The sequence below is a fragment of the Vigna umbellata genome, chromosome 1 (assembly GCF_029865625.1).
Source record: "Vigna umbellata cultivar VRB3 chromosome 1, Vumbellata_1.0, whole genome shotgun sequence".
In the NCBI taxonomy this organism is placed as follows: domain Eukaryota; kingdom Viridiplantae; phylum Streptophyta; class Magnoliopsida; order Fabales; family Fabaceae; genus Vigna; species Vigna umbellata.
The window spans coordinates 86,481,027-86,499,305 of NC_142165.1; the positions used below are offsets into that span (position 1 = coordinate 86,481,027).

The 18,279-nt window shown below is 31.3% G+C and overlaps 2 protein-coding genes across 2 annotated transcripts; one reads left to right on the forward strand and one right to left on the reverse strand.

The window, feature by feature from the left end:
- Positions 1-143: 143 nt before the first annotated feature.
- LOC124837188 (S-adenosyl-L-methionine-dependent methyltransferases superfamily protein) lies at positions 144-7,794 on the forward strand. Its single transcript, XM_047312483.2, has 7 exons — positions 144-294; positions 383-563; positions 1,128-1,207; positions 2,374-2,434; positions 2,686-2,801; positions 6,689-6,821; positions 7,358-7,794. Exons 1-7 carry the CDS (start codon positions 204-206, stop codon positions 7,638-7,640), a joined length of 945 nt encoding a protein of 314 aa, XP_047168439.2. The 5' UTR covers positions 144-203; the 3' UTR covers positions 7,641-7,794.
- Positions 7,795-15,384: 7,590 nt separating this feature from the next.
- Positions 15,385-17,134, reverse strand: LOC124837175 (thaumatin-like protein 1). Its single transcript, XM_047312468.2, has 3 exons — positions 16,966-17,134; positions 16,112-16,781; positions 15,385-15,928 (listed from the first exon to the last, which is right to left on the reverse strand). The coding sequence occupies exons 1-3, from the start codon at positions 17,027-17,029 to the stop codon at positions 15,751-15,753; spliced, it is 912 nt and encodes a 303-aa protein (XP_047168424.1). The 5' UTR covers positions 17,030-17,134; the 3' UTR covers positions 15,385-15,750.
- Between the last annotated feature and the right edge of the window lie 1,145 nt (positions 17,135-18,279).

Here is an 18,279-nt window from a genome sequence, read left to right on the forward strand (position 1 = left end):
GAATGTGAAAAATTACCTTTGACCATATTTTCTTTGAAAGTGAAAAATTAATTAACACGATCCGTTCCGACAAATTGTTAGTAAAATAAAAATATTACATTTTAAATGAACATAATAGGGTGTAATAATTAAGAATTGGATCAACGAAGGAGAAAGTAGATAAAATTGGCCCTTACCCCTTCTGAGAAAAACAAAAAGCTGCCATGGACAACACAGCGAACGTCAAAGCTTCTTCTTTGAGATGGAAAATTCTTCGTCGCGCGCTTCTCTCACGCGCCACTCCACCAGACTCAGGTAATATCATTTTCGTAGGTATCCAATTTCCACCTTTTCGTTGCCAAAATGCTTCTTCTACTAATAAAAATTTTCGTTTTATTTGCAGAAGAACAATCTCAAATTATTATTAAGCGCATTTCGAGAAGGACCAGCCATGGATTCAACTTGATACCCTCACATGTAATCGACGACGAACGTCACCCGAACAAACGCGACGGTTCTTCCACCAGAGACGCTCGCGTTTGTTACACTTTACCTATCTCTGACGCTCCTCAACTTTTTCTGACGTCAGTTTTCTATTTTCCTTTTCCTTTTTGGTTTTCATTCTCTTGTTCATGTTCCAATTGGGAAAATTTTCTGTGTTGTTTTACTTAAAAACTGTAATGTTTGGTAAACTTTCGGCAGTTTCCGCTAATCAAATGCTTGTTTTCCATGCATTGCTTCAGAACCAATATATTAGCAACTAGGAAAAAAATAGTTTTCAGTAAGCAAGTTCTATGGAAACGGATCTACTTTGAATTGAATTGATTTTGGTTTTCCTATCGCCATACCTTACATGACAAATGTTAGCAAGACCTGTATTATGGACTGAAATTGGTTAGAAATCAGAAAATATTGTTGGAATCACTCCTTTTTTAGTGTGCGTAACTCATGATTTTGTCGTTTTGGATAAATTTCGACTAATAAAAGATGTGTTCGAAGGAGTGTGATAGAAAGTGTCTGCTAACTTACATATAGTATCAGTAGAAGTAAATGACAATCTCATTTCACGTGGATTTACGGCTTCAAAAACTTAGTCGCCTTTGATGATTGTGTTTGCATGGTTATCTATTTGTATTTTGTTTATGCAGACAAAGAGTGGACAGCCGTGCTGACCTTGATGATTTTGAAATATGCAACAGATACAACATTGACAATACTGGGCTTGTTTGTAAGTTTCTTCTATAATTCTCCTTACAACTCACAAGCTGTGCTTCTCAGGTTTGAGAGATTGATGGTATTTGTTTGTATAAAATTTTTTCATTTGTGTCAACTGAGATTTTGAGAATAATTCACAATCCTCTGTTGCCAGTGCCGAGAGCAATGTTTTGAATTCCTGTTGTTGCAATTTTGTTACAATTGTCATATAGTAGAAAATTATCGACAAATGTGTTCACATTTGCAGACGCTGAGACTGCAAAATAGTCACAACCTTTTTTTATAACCTTGATTAGACGTGTAAGGTTTAATAACACATTTCAGAATAAAGTGAAACATGAGTCACAAGCTCATTGTCAAAGTTTTATATATTTGATGTTGAAAGGAAGTTTTTCTTTATGACATGAATCGATTTAATTTGGTACTAAAATTTGGTTTAAGGCTTAGAGCATAGTCTTGTAATTTTAAATAGGTCCATTTGTCTTGGTAGCTGAGTTGGGAAGATTAGGCGATCAGCTTGCATTTGGTTAGCACGTGATCTTTTTAAGACTTCCACCAATGTTCTTTTTTTTTTTCTGGGTTGGAGGGATGGGTGGCTATCCTATTAGTTACTCATCAAACAGAACTTTGGATATAGTCATGTAGATAAGTTGAATTTTCATTGCATTCATTGGAGGGTTGCTAGGACTATAGGAAAGGAGTTAATTATGACAGTTAAGATACTGATTAGTTTAGTTAAGCGGTCTATAAGTTAAATAAATACGAGGATATAAGGGGAAAACAGTACTCGATGTCATTTATCAATTGACCATTATCTTTGTGAAAGCGAAATCCCTTGAAGAGTTTCTCTTCTATTCATGTTCTTTTCATCCTCTTTTATAAAGAACTTTATTTTCTTTCTCATTTCAATTCTTGGTTCATAAAAAGAAGCATTATAATTTTCCCAAATGTTTTGATGTAAAAATAATGCTTTTATTTTAAGTACAGCCTTGGTAAAATACTTTTAGGTGTAAGACTGCATATGTTTATCCATCCTAAACCTCACTGGGTGGGAGCCTTGTGCACTGTGCCACCCTTTTTATCAGAAGATATTGACATAATTTTCAATATCTTCAAAATATTAATTCTGTACATTTTCTTTTCACGTGCTTATTTGTAAATTCTTGATGTCTTTTTCAGGTAATTGGCCTTCAGAAGATGTTCTTGCTCACTATTGCTTGTCACATGCAGATATATTCAGGTTTGAAAACTGCATAATTTTCTTGAAGATTTCATTGTGTGTTGCTTAGCATATTTTAACTGTTATTTTTATTACTTTTTCCTGGTATATTTTTTTTTGTCATTTGGTATGCATTTAAATTCTTGAAAACTGCATAATTTTTCTTGAAGATTTCATTGTGTATTGCTTAGCATATTTTAACTGTTATTTTTGTTACTTTTTGCTGGTATAATTGTTTTTTGGTCACTTGGTATGCATTTAAATTCTTTTAGGTCTAAAAAGGTTATTGAGCTTGGTTCTGGCTATGGATTGGCTGGATTTGTTATTGCAGCTGCTACAGGGGCATCCGAGGTTGTAATCTCAGATGGAAATCCACAAGTAGTTGATTGTATCCTTTTGGTATAGTTTTGAAGGAGAATTAATTGTATTATCTCAGAGTTCAATATCTTTGCCAAAAATGGATGTGAAGGATGGTTTCATAGTGCCTTTTGGCTACTAATTTAAACAAATTTCTTCTTTCTTTTTAAACTTTTCTTCATAAATTAAGGGTCATATGTCTTCTATATGTAAATTGAATTTCATAATGCCTTTGATGCGATTATTAGTTGATTCATTTCTTCCCTAAGCCTTGTTTAAACTCATTTTGTAAGGGTTTATTGACTGCAGTGTGATGTCTACCTTTATCATGGTAAGAGGTATTAATGCTGCACCAGAGAGATGAAGTTGACTAATTAGGTGACTTTGGTTGCAATTTTTTGATATTTTGTTGTGCTCGTCCTACTCATGACAATGGAAGTAATTGTCCAGGGGTATGCACAGTTACTGTAAATCTTAATTGTCATTCTGTCAGTTGTTTATGCTTTCATAGGTAAATGAAAAGGATCTCTTAAATTAGATATTATAAAAGCAAAGCTAGTATATGACAACCTGGACAAACAGGTTGGGATAGTGATAGAAAACTTGGTGAGAGTTTTATCATTCCTGCAGTTAATTGCTGGCTTAATTTTTTCTTAGGCAAAAGTTTGTGTTATACTAAGAGTAGTGATTAACTTCTCGTTTCCTTTTGATTAGGGATGAGGAACTCCTTTCTAGGATGGATACAAACAGATGTTTTCCTTTGCTGTAGAAAACAACAATTTGGATTTTAGTAATGACTATGACTTACTAGTATAATGATAAATATTAAATGGTTCATTTGAATGCTGACCCATGATTCTTTTTTCCCAAGAAGTTGTGAGAAGTATTCAAATAGATGGAAGAATAGAGGTGGAAGTAAGTGTAAGAAGAGGAAAGATGTGCCAGGGATGAAGGAAGTCAAGGAACTTATTCAATGCAGCAGCTGTTCATAGATGAAAGGCTGCAAAAGGTAGAGAAGACCTGGGAACACGATAGAACATAAGGGATGGGAAGTGCAAAGCGCACAACCTTCTAAAGACCGAAGCAATGAAGTAAACAAAATAGAAATGGCTAGTGTTGTGCCTGTTCAATTACTTTGTTAGTTTTTAACTATTTAATTCTATAATTGAAAATATGAAATATTATTAACTATTGAGTTGTGTAGGGTTTTCACCTTTTAATAGAGGATAATCACATCAGCTGAAAAAATGAAACTAATCCTGAAAAGGAAAGAAGTATAACAATAATAAATTACCTAAATATAAGCTGAACTAAAATGGTAACAGAGTAATCATACAGAAAATAGTATGATTACTAGCTGTATAGGGAAACTCATTAACTGCACAATCAAACATATTAGCATAACTATTTCAGAGGATCAAATAGAGATTTTATCCTCTTTTGACATCTGTCAATACTCCCCCTGAAGCTGGCTTGAAGGTAACCTCCATGCACAACTGGTTATATTCTTAGAGTATTTCTTGGGTAATTCTTTGGTTAAGATATCTATGGATTGTTCTGCAGTGGGAACATAACTAATACAAATTTGTCCCTTTTCTATCTTTTCCTTGAAGAAGTGCTTGCCAACTTCCATATGTTTGACCCTATCATGTAGGACCGGGTTGTACGTAATAACTGCACTCATGGAGAATTGGAAACCTTCAATTCTTGTGGAACTTTTTCCACCCACAACTCCTCTCAATCCACGTCTCTAAACTCAGCATTTGCATTGTTTCTTGCTACAACACTTTGCTTCAATTCTCTAGCTGTGGAATAGCACAACAAATCTGCAATATTTATTACCCACAACCTAGTCCTACATGATTGGACCAAACATGTCATCAACATGGAGTTTTCAGCATCCTAGATGGGATACTGAGATCATTATTGTTGAGCATGGGTAGCTCACTAGTGAGGTATCCAAGCTTTCATGATTGTACATTTGACAGATTGGGACCATTGGAGATATATCTACCGATTAAGCCGAAAGGAGGTGATTGGAAAAGAGTGATAATTTCCAAAAGGGACCCTTTGCTCCATTTTGGAGGCTATGGATTTTGATCATTGCTGATGGCTGAGGTCATGGCTGGAAATCAGAGGTGCAAAGGTCGTGCTCTGATTCCAAAGTTGAAAATTGGAAATATTAACAGTATGTATTGGGTTTCCTCCTTTTTTATAAAGGAGAATTAGATAAAGTAAAAGAAAGAAACTAAATCCTAGAAAAGAAAATACGCTTAATGAATTACCTAAAAGTAAGCTAAACAAAAATGGTATCAGAGTTACCATACAAAAAATAGTATGATCACTAGCTACATAGGGAAACAAATTATCTACCCAATCAATCTTTATTTATAGAAATATTTCAGTGGATCAAATAGAGATTCAGTCCTCCTTTGTTGTCCAGTCCACAATCAAACGCTAAATGAATTTTGATATAAATCAATGAACTGACTTATCACATTGTCTTGTACTGTGTAGGAAAAGTTCCTTGCCACATACCTAATCATACCACGAACCATGTAGCACGGATAAAAATCTGAAATTCAGAACTGACGCACACACAATCTTATGTACTGTTGTGGTCTATTCACAACTCATGCACACTTGACGTATTATCAGGTTTTTAAAATCAAATTAGTCAATCGTTTTACTACTATTTCAAAGGCTATACTTCACATGATCTTTGCCATAAGACAATTGATGTTACTTGTAATAATCTCTCCCTTAGCAATTGTCCGGATGGGAATTGGACTCGTGGTCTTGGCTCTAATAACAATTGTTGAATCGAGCAGCTAGCACTAGACCAAAAGCTATAGTTAGTAGTAAAAATGTAATTGTAATTCTTTCTACTTAAGAGTATAGCAACCCAAGTGCTTGTGACTTGGTTTACTTGACCTCTGTCACAAGACAATTGATGTCACTTGCAGCAAATGTTTGCAAGATCTATTCCTTTGTAATGAGTATTTGAAATGATTGTTATACTGTCTCATCATGCATAACCAAAGATTGAAAACTACTACTGGGATTGTGTCATTGCATTTATGGATTTTTATTTTCAATATCTTGTTCTATTAAGAGATGCATGAAGAAAGAAGCTTGATTGCACTCTAGGATTATGCATTCAGGGGAATGGTTGATAACAGTCTACTGTTATACTTCTAGGAGAGCTAGGTGTAGTGCTCTAGTTAACATGATCAAAATGATCATTCCATCAAGGAGATTGGCCCTCCAGGGGGAAGGTATTTAAGAAGTGGTTAAGCTGGTTATTCATGTATATGATATTTTGGCTCATTGCACTTAAGGATCAATAAATAAATGCAACAGTAAAACCATTTATTGGCCCTGTTTTGATAAAGTTTTCAATAAATAGTTATAGGTAAAGAAAGTAAGAAGTTAAAACACTTGTTAAGGAAGTCAGTTAAAATGAAGTATGTTTCCTCAACAAGTTAAAATTAACTTATATTTAAACTTTTATTGACACTTTCTCTTAATTTCTCCTAAAGATCATTTTAAATCATGCGTACGTTAATTTTAATTTGTGGGAGAAACTTAATTCATTTATTATCTTATTTTCTTCTCTCTTTTAAGAACCTATGAAGTCCCAACAACTATCAACGTATAGAGTTTTTTCTCAAAGAACCAACGAAGTCTATCGCTTCTACTTCCTGTTATGTTTCTGGGTCCTTTACTTCTTTTTGGGTTGAAAACTGATTGTTTAACGTTTCCAACTTTGTACTTAAATGTGATGTTTTTTTCACTGTAATCAGCACAATATCTAATGCTCTTTCTCTAATTAAATATGCATGCAGAAATATCCGTTTTTAGAATGTACTTGATATATTTTCTAGTTGAATAGCATTGCTCTTCCATGACCATCAGATACTCAGCGTAATATTGAAGCCAACACTGGAGCATTTGGGGATACAGTTGTGAAGTCTATGACTCTTCACTGGAATCAGGAGGATATTACTAATTTAGCGGACACGTTTGATATCATCATTGCGAGTGACTGGTAAGATATTTGATATTTGGGCTGCTTCATACTTGGTTTGAATGCATTTTCCATCCTTAGATGAAGATATTATATCCGGTTCTTGTGATATAGCTGTAAGCCCGTAACAGCTTATTGGAAACTGTCATTTCATGTCAATAGCATTTTCCTTAACCTATATAATTTGGATAAAGATCTGAGTCGGACAAAGGATTCAGCGTGAGCTAGTAGTCATAAGACACAATCTCTTATTTATCTGGTTGAAGCTTTTATTTATATATATAATAATCAAATTTTTGCATTCATGTATGTCAGTTGGGAAATGCTGTTACTTTTCTTTGTTTTCTTTTGCTAGCTTTTTATCATTTTCAATTTTTAAAGTTGAATATACGTTTAGATATTTATATTTATTCCTCAAGTGGGGGCAAAAGACAGTTCTGTCTTGTACGAAATGCATCAGCAGATTCACATGCATGCAGCTTGACTCGCCATTTCTTTTGGCCTATATATGCTACTCTTATCTTTATATTACGACATTGATTGTGTCACTTTGACAGCACTTTCTTTAAGGATTTCCACAGAGACCTTGCTCGTATTGTCAAACATTTATTATCAAAAGCCGGATCTTCTGAGGCTATATTTTTAAGTCCAAAAAGAGGCAACTCGTTGGACCTGTTCTTGGAGTTGGCCAAGGAAAATGGCTTACGTTTCAGTGTAACGGAGAACTATGACCAAGAAGTCTGGAAACGTCATGAGGGATTCTTGAGTGAAGACAGGGACTCTTGGCCCAGTTATGAGAAAGGTCACAGCTATCCACTCTTAATCAGAATTACCCTTTGAGCTTTCTTTTACGTATTCTCCTGGGGCCTCTTTCTGTTGTTGGTTGACTCTTAGACAATGTTCAAACCAATTCTGAGACAGGAATTGTCCTGATTCAGACACTAACCGATTTCATGCTTTCATTACGTAATACATTATTTTGTTGGTTGGGTCACATCTTCCGTAGACAGCACTATTCTCATCCACGAAGGCTCAGATGAATTTGCATAGTGTGATTCACCTCTAAAGTGCAGATTAAATTTTCGGTCCTTAAAGTATCCAAGATAATTAAAACCTTTTCTTTTTGGGCTAATCCGCCAAGTCATCGCGACTAAAAGATGAAAAAAAAGCAATTGAAAGTTCTGCGCCTGATAGATAATAGCGTGTTAGTAATAGCAGTGATTAAAATGTTTGCTCGACTGTGTCCCATTAGTGATTAAAAAATGGCAGGTTAGATGAATCGTGTGTTGGTTTGTTATGGTTTTATTATCTGTAATGGTATCTAGGATTTGCTATTGGTTTCTGCCTGTGACTTTTGACAGAAAAAAAGCTTCCTTATCTTGGTTGAACCATCACAGATGCAAGTGTAAAGCTTTAAGATGAGCAGTCCATTTGAGTGAACAAAGCAAATCCACCAGTTGAATGAAGCTGCACTGTGTCAAAAGCTAGCAATTGGTTCAAATAAACTACAATTTAATCTAACAAGTGGATTCGAGGTTACTTTTCTCTTCTAACAGTAATGGGATGTGCTTTGTCTTTGTAGTGAGATTATGTATGCACCACAGGGGATTCTTAGCCATTACGGAAACAACAATTAGTATTAATTTCCATTCATTGCCTTCTCGATTGGACTTGACTGAATGTCCCTTCTCAATTTCCTACTGCTCCTTAAAAAGGAATAATCTTGTACAAAAACAAAAAGTGGGGCTAAAGACAACCTCAAGACAGTTTCAGAGTCGGTTAGAATGGTTTATGGTAGATAAGTCCTATATTTTAATCAGGTTTATTTTCGTTCCTGTAAAACAAAGATGTTTCAACTTTCATTTTTGTAAGTAAATTAAAGGCCTAAGTATGTTTTGAGTTCATGATAAATTTGAAAACTTTAAATTGAGTCTATATTAAACTTTTGTGGTTTATATAGTGACGTGTTTTTGTTAATTATATGATGTGATAGATACTTTGTATTAATATTATTATTAGGATGACAAAACGGATCAACATAGAACATTTAAATCTGTCTTGATATTGATTTATTAAACAAGTCAAGCTGGTTTGTCAATTAAAATCGGTAGAATTTTATAATTTGGCTTGTTTTTTTTTTCTATTATTGAAAATCTAATATCACAGCGAGATGAAAATATGATGTAGGTTGATTCCGAATTAAAAAGGTTGAGTGATTTCATATTTTGGTTGAAGTGTATCATATTTTAGTCGAGTTGTGTCAAACCTACCTCGTGTTGTATTGTATTAATATGAACAATGTAATAAAATTTAAATTACATGAAAGTTTTGGGGTGAAATGATTGAATGCGTATGATACTTATGCTCTGAGAAATTTATCCTAAAAATTTATAAGTTATAAAATATTTTATTTGTATATATTACTAGATTATTATATTTTGTTTCAAAATGACATTCTTAAGACTGTTTTTAATAATAATAATAATAGTAATATATAATTACTACTATATATAATTCTTAAAATACTTTAAAATCTTAATCCAATAAAGCCCAACAATTTAGTTATTAGCATATATCAAAATTCTTGAACTCATGTTTTTTTTTCAAGAGTTCTAACTTTATGCTCTAAAGAAGTTATGCATAATGAAGATAGAGGGTTGTTCACATTATCTTTCGGTGTACAACTAAATATTTTAGAAAAAGTTGAAATTGGAAAGTAAACCAACAAAAAAAAAAGGATTTTAATTGTCCTCTTATTTCTGGCCTAAAAGCCTACCTATAAAAGTAAGTTTATTTCTTTAAGTCCACATTCATAAAAAAAAAAAAAAAATCAATGGTACTTCTTCATACAAACCCCAACCTCTCCATCACTCTAATGGTAATTTTCTTTTTTTCAAAAGGAGAAGTTAACTAAAAACTACATTCATGTCTGAAATGTTCCCACATAGAACATAGATAGCACTCCAAACTAAAGCATTTCTCCATCACATTTCACCAATAAAATGCCAAAGAATGAAAGGCTTTGGGATGTGTTGATTAGGTCAATTTGTTAAAGTAAGACTCATAATGTACAAAAGAAAATGTTTACATGCAAATAAAATAGATGACGATGACGATGATAGTGATCCAATTACAATATATGTGGGATCAATAAGTGTTAAATTAATCTGACGTATAATTGACTTTATCCATAATGATAACTTTATCTCTCAAAATAGTGCATTTGAAGTAGCTTACTGATGAAGAAGTAAGAACAAGAATTTTCTTTATCACCATGCATGCTATTCAATTTTCAATCTTTTTAATGGGATTCAGTTTGTCAATTCTAGTTGATATACCAAACTTCATGACATCAAAATCTGTCATCATTCAATTATAGAATAATTTTTGGCATGTTATTGACCCTTGTTTGATGATCAAAGAAAGATATGTTTTCTCTTTTTCTTTTTATCAAATTCTCTTTTATCTTCCTTTTCATTTCTATTTACATGATGTCACCTTTTCTTTTCTTTTCTTTTCTTTTTTTTCCTTCTACCTTAAAAAAAAGAAAAAAAAAACATCTACACTCTTTTCTTTCCCTGCTTTGTTGTTGAAATGAACTATTTACAACAATATGAATAGAATTTAGAATACATACCTAAAGTCATAGGTACTATAAAACATAATATGAAAAATTTTAAGATCTTAGGTCTTAAATAAATAAAAATTATTATTTTTTACATAGAAAAAATAGCTTTTTGGTTTATAGAAATATTTCACAATAATATATGTTTTAATGCTTTTTTTTTATGTTAAAGTGTAAATATCATATCATTAATGAAGTCTTATAATAGCCTTAGATTTGAAGAAAAGTAAAGATATAATATTAAAAATAATATGACACAATATAACTAAAAAAATAAATCAAATCTTATAATTAATACCCTTCCCTTAATTATTCACTAAATTATATAATTAAGAATGTTTCTAATAGAGTTGCTTTTATAAACTTATTCTTGAATAGGAACCGACAATAACACGCAACTTGTATAATTAACTTTTATCAGCTTTTAGTTAGATTAAATTTCTTCATATACTTTTTCATATGACTTTGAGCATTTCTTACATTAATACGTAAAAGAATTGTAAATATTTATGATTTCAATTTTGTTTAAATCCTATAATATTGGTCATTTCGTCAAATTGAAGTTGACATCTTGTGTACCATGTATTAATATATTGAATTATTATTATTTAATATTTTTTAACTTTTTTTCTATTGTTTTTCATCCTTCGTCTCTTTCCTTTTTCTCTTCATACTCATCTTTATCTCCTTCCTTCAGCCTGCACTCGAAAGATCATTGCTAATTCTAAATTGGGATGAACCTAAAAGAAGTTATGGAGCTTTATGCCAAAGTGTTACGACTTTATTTGTTAGAGGTATTCCATATTCAATGGAAGCTGGAAGCCCAAAATTCAGAATTTTCAGCACCCCTCTTCTTTCTACTAATAAGTTGGAAGCCTTATATCTTGGTGCATAATTCCCCTCTCGTGATGGTCTAGGAGTTAGGATATTTTGTAGTGGTGCGAAAGAGAAGGAAGAAGACGAAGGGGTAGTATGGGAAAAAGATGAGGAAGGAGATGGAGTAGTAATGTAGGGGAGAAAAAGGAAGGATACTATGGATAAAATTTATTACGAATAGTTTGATATTTGTAAGTATTTATTATGTACGGACAGTGAGTAAGGAATATTTTAATATCCACTTATAAATCAATTGGATGTATGTATTATACTATCTGTACCCACGTGTGACGTGTATTCGTTAATCACAGAATGAAAATAAAAATTTAATTTATCAGTTAAATTTAATTAAAATTAATATATATTTTTATTAAATTAAATTTAATTAAAATTAAATTTTAATTTGTATTATATTTGATATATTATTTTGTAATTTTATTTTAAAAATTTATAAAATATATTTTTTAAATATTTGTAGGTATATGTGGATACCTGCGAGTTTTAAAATACCTGGATATATTTTTTAAATGAGTATCCATGTACATAACAGATGAGTCGTGAGTGAATTATTTTTTGCGGGACAGGTAGCGTGTAAGCACTATTCATACTCGATCCAACCCATGACACTATCAAGCAAACATTAATGCTAATTTAACAAATGAGTTAGCATTATACAATTTTAAATAAAATTAAAACTCAATCAAGTAAAAAAAATATTGGAAAACAATTGAATATGTCTTCAATAGAGGGATTGAACTACTAATTAAACCTATTTTTTAAGTATATAAACTTTAAAGAAGGTTAAAAAAATAACCAAATATCACCCAATAATTTTTACAATTACCGATGAATTTTTATACTAACAATCTTTTTTTCAATAATAAATCTATTGGTAGAATTTGTTAGTAAATTGAGTAATAAATTTTCTATCAAATTTGACGAGATTTTTTATAAATTAAGAGAAGATGAGTGAGAAGAATAAGATAAGAAAAGAAGAAGGAGAAGGAAAGAGAAGAAGAAAAGGAGGAGAAACTGAAATTGATGGCAATAATAGAGACATTGTGGCGTGATGGTGGTGAGGTGACAATGTTGGGACAACACAGAGAAGTGAACTTTTTTTTGTAGATCAGGTAGCGTATAGAAATTATCCGTACTCGACCTGACTCGATTCGTGACATTATCAACCGAACACTAATGTTAATTTAACGAATGAGTCACCATTATATAATTTTAATTAAATTAAAACTCAATTAAGTAAAAAAAAATATTGATAAACAATTAAATATGTTTTAAATATAGGGATCAAACTACTAATTAAACCTATTTTTTAAATATATAAACTTTAAAGAAGGTTAAAAAAAATAACGTAATATCATCACAAGAATTTTTACAATTATCGATGAATTATTATACTAGTTATCTTTTTTTCAGTAATAAATCTATATGGTAGAATCTCTTGCTAAATTGAGTGATAAATTTTTTATTAAGTTTGATGAGATTTTTTATATATTAAGAAAAGATGAGTGAAAATAATAAGATAAGAAAAATAGAAAGACAAAGACGAAGAAGGAAAAAAAAGAAGAGAAACTAAAATGGGTGACAATAATAGAGACACAGTGGTGTCATGGTAAGGTCCGTTGTTGGGACAACACATGACAACAATCATAGAAGTTGGAGGACGAAAAAAAAATTGAAAGAAAAGAAAGAAAATAAGAACAAATAAGAGTAGAAGGCAAATGAATTGAAGACAACGCACACAGTGAAAATGCAACTGATTTTATTATTACTAACAAATTATATCCCTCAATAATACATAATATTTTTATAACGTAAAGAACAACATAAAAAAAAGATAAAATATGGTATAAGAAAAAACATAAAAAAAACTCAAGTATAATTATTTTGCTACCGTTCTGGTTTCATTAATAAGTAAATATTAAAAAAAATTGTTTTTTAATATATATATATATATATATATAGAAAAATTAATATTTTAATAATATTTTAAATTTTCCTTATCAAAATAAACTTATGTAAGAAAAAATTGTCTTCAACCGAATTTTCTAACTCTTTCATGGTGCTAGTTCACTTTAGATCTGGTGAAAACTTTATCAAAATAAACTAGATAATTTTGATTGATTTGCTACAGTGACAGAAAATAGCTTTCTACATTTAAGAATTATATTTTTATACTAATTGTAATTATTAAAACATAATAAAATAATTTAAATTTATATAATTGAATAATTTTGTATAATATGTACATCGGTCAAAATAATATCTAAAGTCGAATCTAATGACGTAGTTGACCTAAAAAGAAGTTTGATTGGTATATATGATATTTGCCTTAAATCAGTTTCAAGGCTTTAAAGGAGAACATATGTGACGTGACTTAATCAACAAACATAGAGAATTTACAAATTATACCCACATTATTTAATCAACAAACATAGACATCAATCATTTGATTACTTTACCTGTATGAAAAATATTTTTAACTATTTTTTTATCTTGATATATAATTAAAGAATTGGTAATTTTATTTAAGTTTTTAATAAAAAAATTGGTTTCTATTAAGTATTTAAAATATTTTTTAATCTTAGAATGAATATTTTATCGTTTGATTTTGTGATGAAGAAATAACTACTCTCACCTTTTTATTTATATCTCACTTATAGCTTAATTCTTTCATGTATAACGTGGTTTTTATATTTTTTTAAAAACTCAATCTGATTTTTTTTTTATTGAGATTAACGTTAGCATCGTTTAAAGGACGGTGAATATATATTTTATCGTCCAATTCCAAAAGTAAATGAGAGAAATAACATTAATTTTAATATAAGTTTTTAAAAATTTTAGTGACAAAAATAAATAAAAACAAAAATATTGAATCATTAGTAAAAAAGAAAAAAGAATTTTCTTAAATCAATTTTTAATCTTAACGATGAAAAAAGTGAGTTAACTAAATTAGAACATATTGAGAAGAGAATAAACAAATTTATCATTGAGTAGAAGATAAAAGACAAATTTCACAACCATATTATTCCATAATAACAAAATACTAAATAAAAATAAATAAAAAATATTTTAAACAAAAGAATAAATTATTTTTGATCAAAACTCAATTAAAAATATTTTTTAAAAATCATATAAGTGAATATAGCTATTCATATGCACTTTACATTTATAATTTATTTCTTCTATTTTTCTTTATTGATAGTTATTTTATCTGTTAAAAGGTTTTTTTAAGTATTTTATAAATTCATTAGCATACTTAAAAAATTCAATATGTACAAGAGTTTCTCATTCCTCATAATAGATTAAGATATTAATGTTTTGCAAATAAGTGGAGATAATTGGATCCCCACTATGAAATGATTTTTCTAAAGATTCTTCTTTCTCTACATAAATATACATTACTTTGTGAAGACAAACTAAAAATAAAAAGCATTTCATAAAAAATTAAAAACATAAATTAATGTGATTTTCCATGATAAAGCTCCACTTATTATGAAACGGGTAATATATAATATAATAATAGAAACAACCAAGACTCCTTCTCTCAATCCACCTATTCTAAGAAAATTAATTAATTTTAAATTTATGAGTAATTTGTATGGTTGTTTCAAGATTACATTAAATAGAACCTCAATTTCTGAGTTTTTTTTTGGTCACGTAAGAAGTGAAAATAATCTAGGTTTTGGCTTCCTTGGTCGTGTGACATTTCACAAAAAGAATTTGAAAACACATTATTCTAACAATAATGGCTAATTATCATATCCTTCAACGTTTTTAACCCTTTTCCCAGGAATAGATTAATCTGATAAACAAATTTTCCATATTCATAAATTATTGAGTGCTTTAACATGCATCACAATAAGAATCGGTGCTCATATTAACCACAACCTTCTTTTAAAAATTCTCTTCATTGTTAGCATGGTTTCTTTTCACAGGATCAATAGGTTAGCATAGTGATTAAAGGCTTTGTTTGACATGTTATCAGAATTATATATACAGTAGAGAAATTTATGTTTAATGACTAACCAAATAAATACACATTAGGAATCATTTTCACAGTTTACATCTTCACATTGGAAACCGATGCATTATTTTCAGAGTGATTAAAAATGGAAGTAGAGATGAAACAGGTATTTCCATGAGCCGTAAGAAAAATGATAACAGGCCTCAACTCCTACGTAATACTTTTCTTACATGTGGGCTGTCACTTTCATTCCCTCACCCCACACCTTCATTTTGGAATCAACAACAACCAGACCAAAAAATAAAAAAATGACAGAAAAAAAAAAAAAAACAAAGGGTGAAAGAAGAGAGGAAGAAAATTATTAAAATGTATTTATACAGCAATTAGTATTGATGATGGTGTTGATCCTACTTGCGTGTGTGTCCCTTAAAGAAGGAAGATATCATTCTGAAAGGGACACAGAGAGTCTATGAGACTAAATAGGAAAGAATGAAAGTGACAGAAAGAAAAAATGCAGAGTTGGAAGGTGAAAATGGTTTGCTTCTGCTGGAATCCCCTGTAGCCAAATTGGCTATCCATGAAGTAGTAGCCACTGCTGCCTGTTCCACTGATGATCCTGGCCCCGATTCCATCAAAGACTTCAAACTGCAAAATCCCAAATTTCATTTTTTAAATTTCATACTCTCACAATCTTCCTAATCTTCATAAGCCACTTTAAATTTTTTATCTTTTTAATATTTTCGATTATGGGTAGGTAGAAAAATCATAAAATGTAGAAGAAAATTTATACAAATATCTTTTTTCACTCTCAGAATAGAAGAATAGTACCTTGGAGAAGAAGAGGGACAAAATGTGACAGTGTAATCCGCACCGGTGCAAGTAAAAGTGCTGGTAGCATCATCAAACGCGTAGCTATAAGATTTGGGGCACGCGTTCTTAAAAATCTCCGAGTACATCGAAGGCGCGCACGCCGCCGGTGAATTAAACGCGCCGCTGCAGCAAAACTCCGGTTTCCCGAACGCGCGACACGCGCTCTGGCACGCGTCGCCGCCTTCAACCCTCAGCTCCGCCGGGCACCGTCGGTTTAGGTCCGCCCCGCATCCGGTGGTGGCGCACGAGCCGGAGCCGCCGCTGGATTCCACCATCATCGGGAGGTTGTAACCGTCGACGAGGCTCACGTCGTAGTAGTCCGGAGAACCGGACCCGAGAGTGAACTCGGCGAGTGTAGCCGGCGGCGTGGCGCCGTTTCCGTTGCAGAGTACCTGGCCAGAGCCGCAGTCGCCGGTGGCGCAGTTTCCGTGGCCCGAGTCGTCGAACTGGCAACCGGTTCTGCCCCAGAAACGCCCCGACCAACCCGGTGGCGCGTCGAAGGTTCGCGTGCTTCCCCTTTTGAGCTCGAAACCGGATGTTCCGAGGTCCGGCTTTCCTAGAATCCCCGGCCACACTGTGTGGTCGCACTTGTTCACGAATGTAAATGTTGTCGCCGAAACTCCCACCCCTGCATGCCGCAAATGTTGCGAAAACAGAGCAACCTTTGTCAAACAATGTTTTAAGGGAATTCATTTCTCCAAATAAAATCATATAAAATCAAATATATTATTCCACCTAATATTAAAACTTCATATAATTTTCATATTGAAAACTAACGCAAACATTTACTTAATTTGAAATGGCATGTGTACCTATGAAAGCATGGATAAGTAGGAAAACGATAGATTGATGAGATGAATGTGAGAAGGGAGACATGGTTGGATTTAGAACAAAACGGGTTGATAGCAATGCTCGAAATGAAAAGTGAAGAAGAATGTGTAAGTGGTTAAGTGCTGAAAGAACCAAGAAGGAAAATGGAGTTGGGGGAATCTAAATGCTAGCTCATGGGTTCATATATATATACATAAGCACCACACCCACATACACACTTACGAGACGAATGAAGGGAAAAGGTGACATGAACCTACTCATCTTTATGTTTATTTCCTAATTTTCTCATCTTTCCGTTTATTTCTTAATTTTTTTTATTAGTAAGTGGCTTAATGTAACAGTGAGAGAAATAACTTCTATTATAAAAATAGAACCCAGTGGGGGTACTAGATAAAGTGACATGATCATTTAATTAGTAAAAATAATTATAAATTCGATCTAAAGGGATCTATTTAAAAATATTTACCAGTTTATTATTTAATTTTTTTTATAAAGATTCAATATTAAAAATCAATAAACATTATTATAATTTAAATGTAAATATAACATGTTTTATTTTATAGCATCATATAATTGTGAAATGATATATAGAAATGAAATTAAGTTGTAGTATTAAATCTTAGATTTTAAAATGAAAGAAGTTAAACAGTTAGTTAGTGTTAGTTAAAAAAGTGAGGTGATTGTAAATGGGTTGGTAGTGGATGAGGTTACTAAATAAAGTGGTAGTTCTTGAAGTGACTTGTAGAGCATGTTCCCATATACCGTCAGGTATTCCAAATGAGCCACTGTCTATCTGTCTGCAAACTTTTTCTTAACTGCCTTTTACTCTATCAAATTATCTTTAATTCAACTTTGTAGTAAATAACTTTATGTTTTAATATCCTATTTTATAAATAACTTTGTAGTAACAATTAATATAAACTTCCATTCAAAATTAAATTTTTACTTCTTTTACTACAAGTTCATTTTAAATTTCTTAAGTTTTTTTGTTTTTTGAAACAGATAACACATTCATTTGTAATACGTTATCACTTATCTTTCCACATAACTTTTACATTTTGAGTTACTATTGCATCCGTCTTTATATTATTCTTTTAGAAACTTTTACATTTTCAGTTACTATTACATTCGTGTTTATTTTAAAATTATTCTTAGAAAATAAATTTAAATATTCTTTTTATTTATTTTAATGAATAATTACTTCAAGTATTTTTAGTTTTTTAAGATTTTACACTCAGTTATAAGAAATAAAAAAACTGTTTAAAAGTGATGCTGTGGATAGACAAATATAATGA

Bases quoted from the DNA above. Each gene is read 5' to 3' on its own strand.
- LOC124837188 (XM_047312483.2), top strand. From the start codon at position 204: ATGGACAACACAGCGAACGTCAAAGCTTCTTCTTTGAGATGGAAAATT. The intron at 1,208-2,373 runs GTAAGTTTCTTC...TGTCTTTTTCAG, and splicing joins TGACAATACTGGGCTTGTTT to GTAATTGGCCTTCAGAAGAT. The intron at 2,435-2,685 runs GTTTGAAAACTG...AAATTCTTTTAG, and splicing joins TCACATGCAGATATATTCAG to GTCTAAAAAGGTTATTGAGC.
- LOC124837175 (XM_047312468.2), bottom strand. From the start codon at position 17,029: ATGTCTCCCTTCTCACATTCATCTCATCAATCTATCGTTTTCCTACTT. The intron at 16,782-16,965 runs GTACACATGCCA...TGCGGCATGCAG, and splicing joins ACTTATCCATGCTTTCATAG to GGGTGGGAGTTTCGGCGACA. The intron at 15,929-16,111 runs GTACTATTCTTC...GGGATTTTGCAG, and splicing joins TGTCCCTCTTCTTCTCCAAG to TTTGAAGTCTTTGATGGAAT.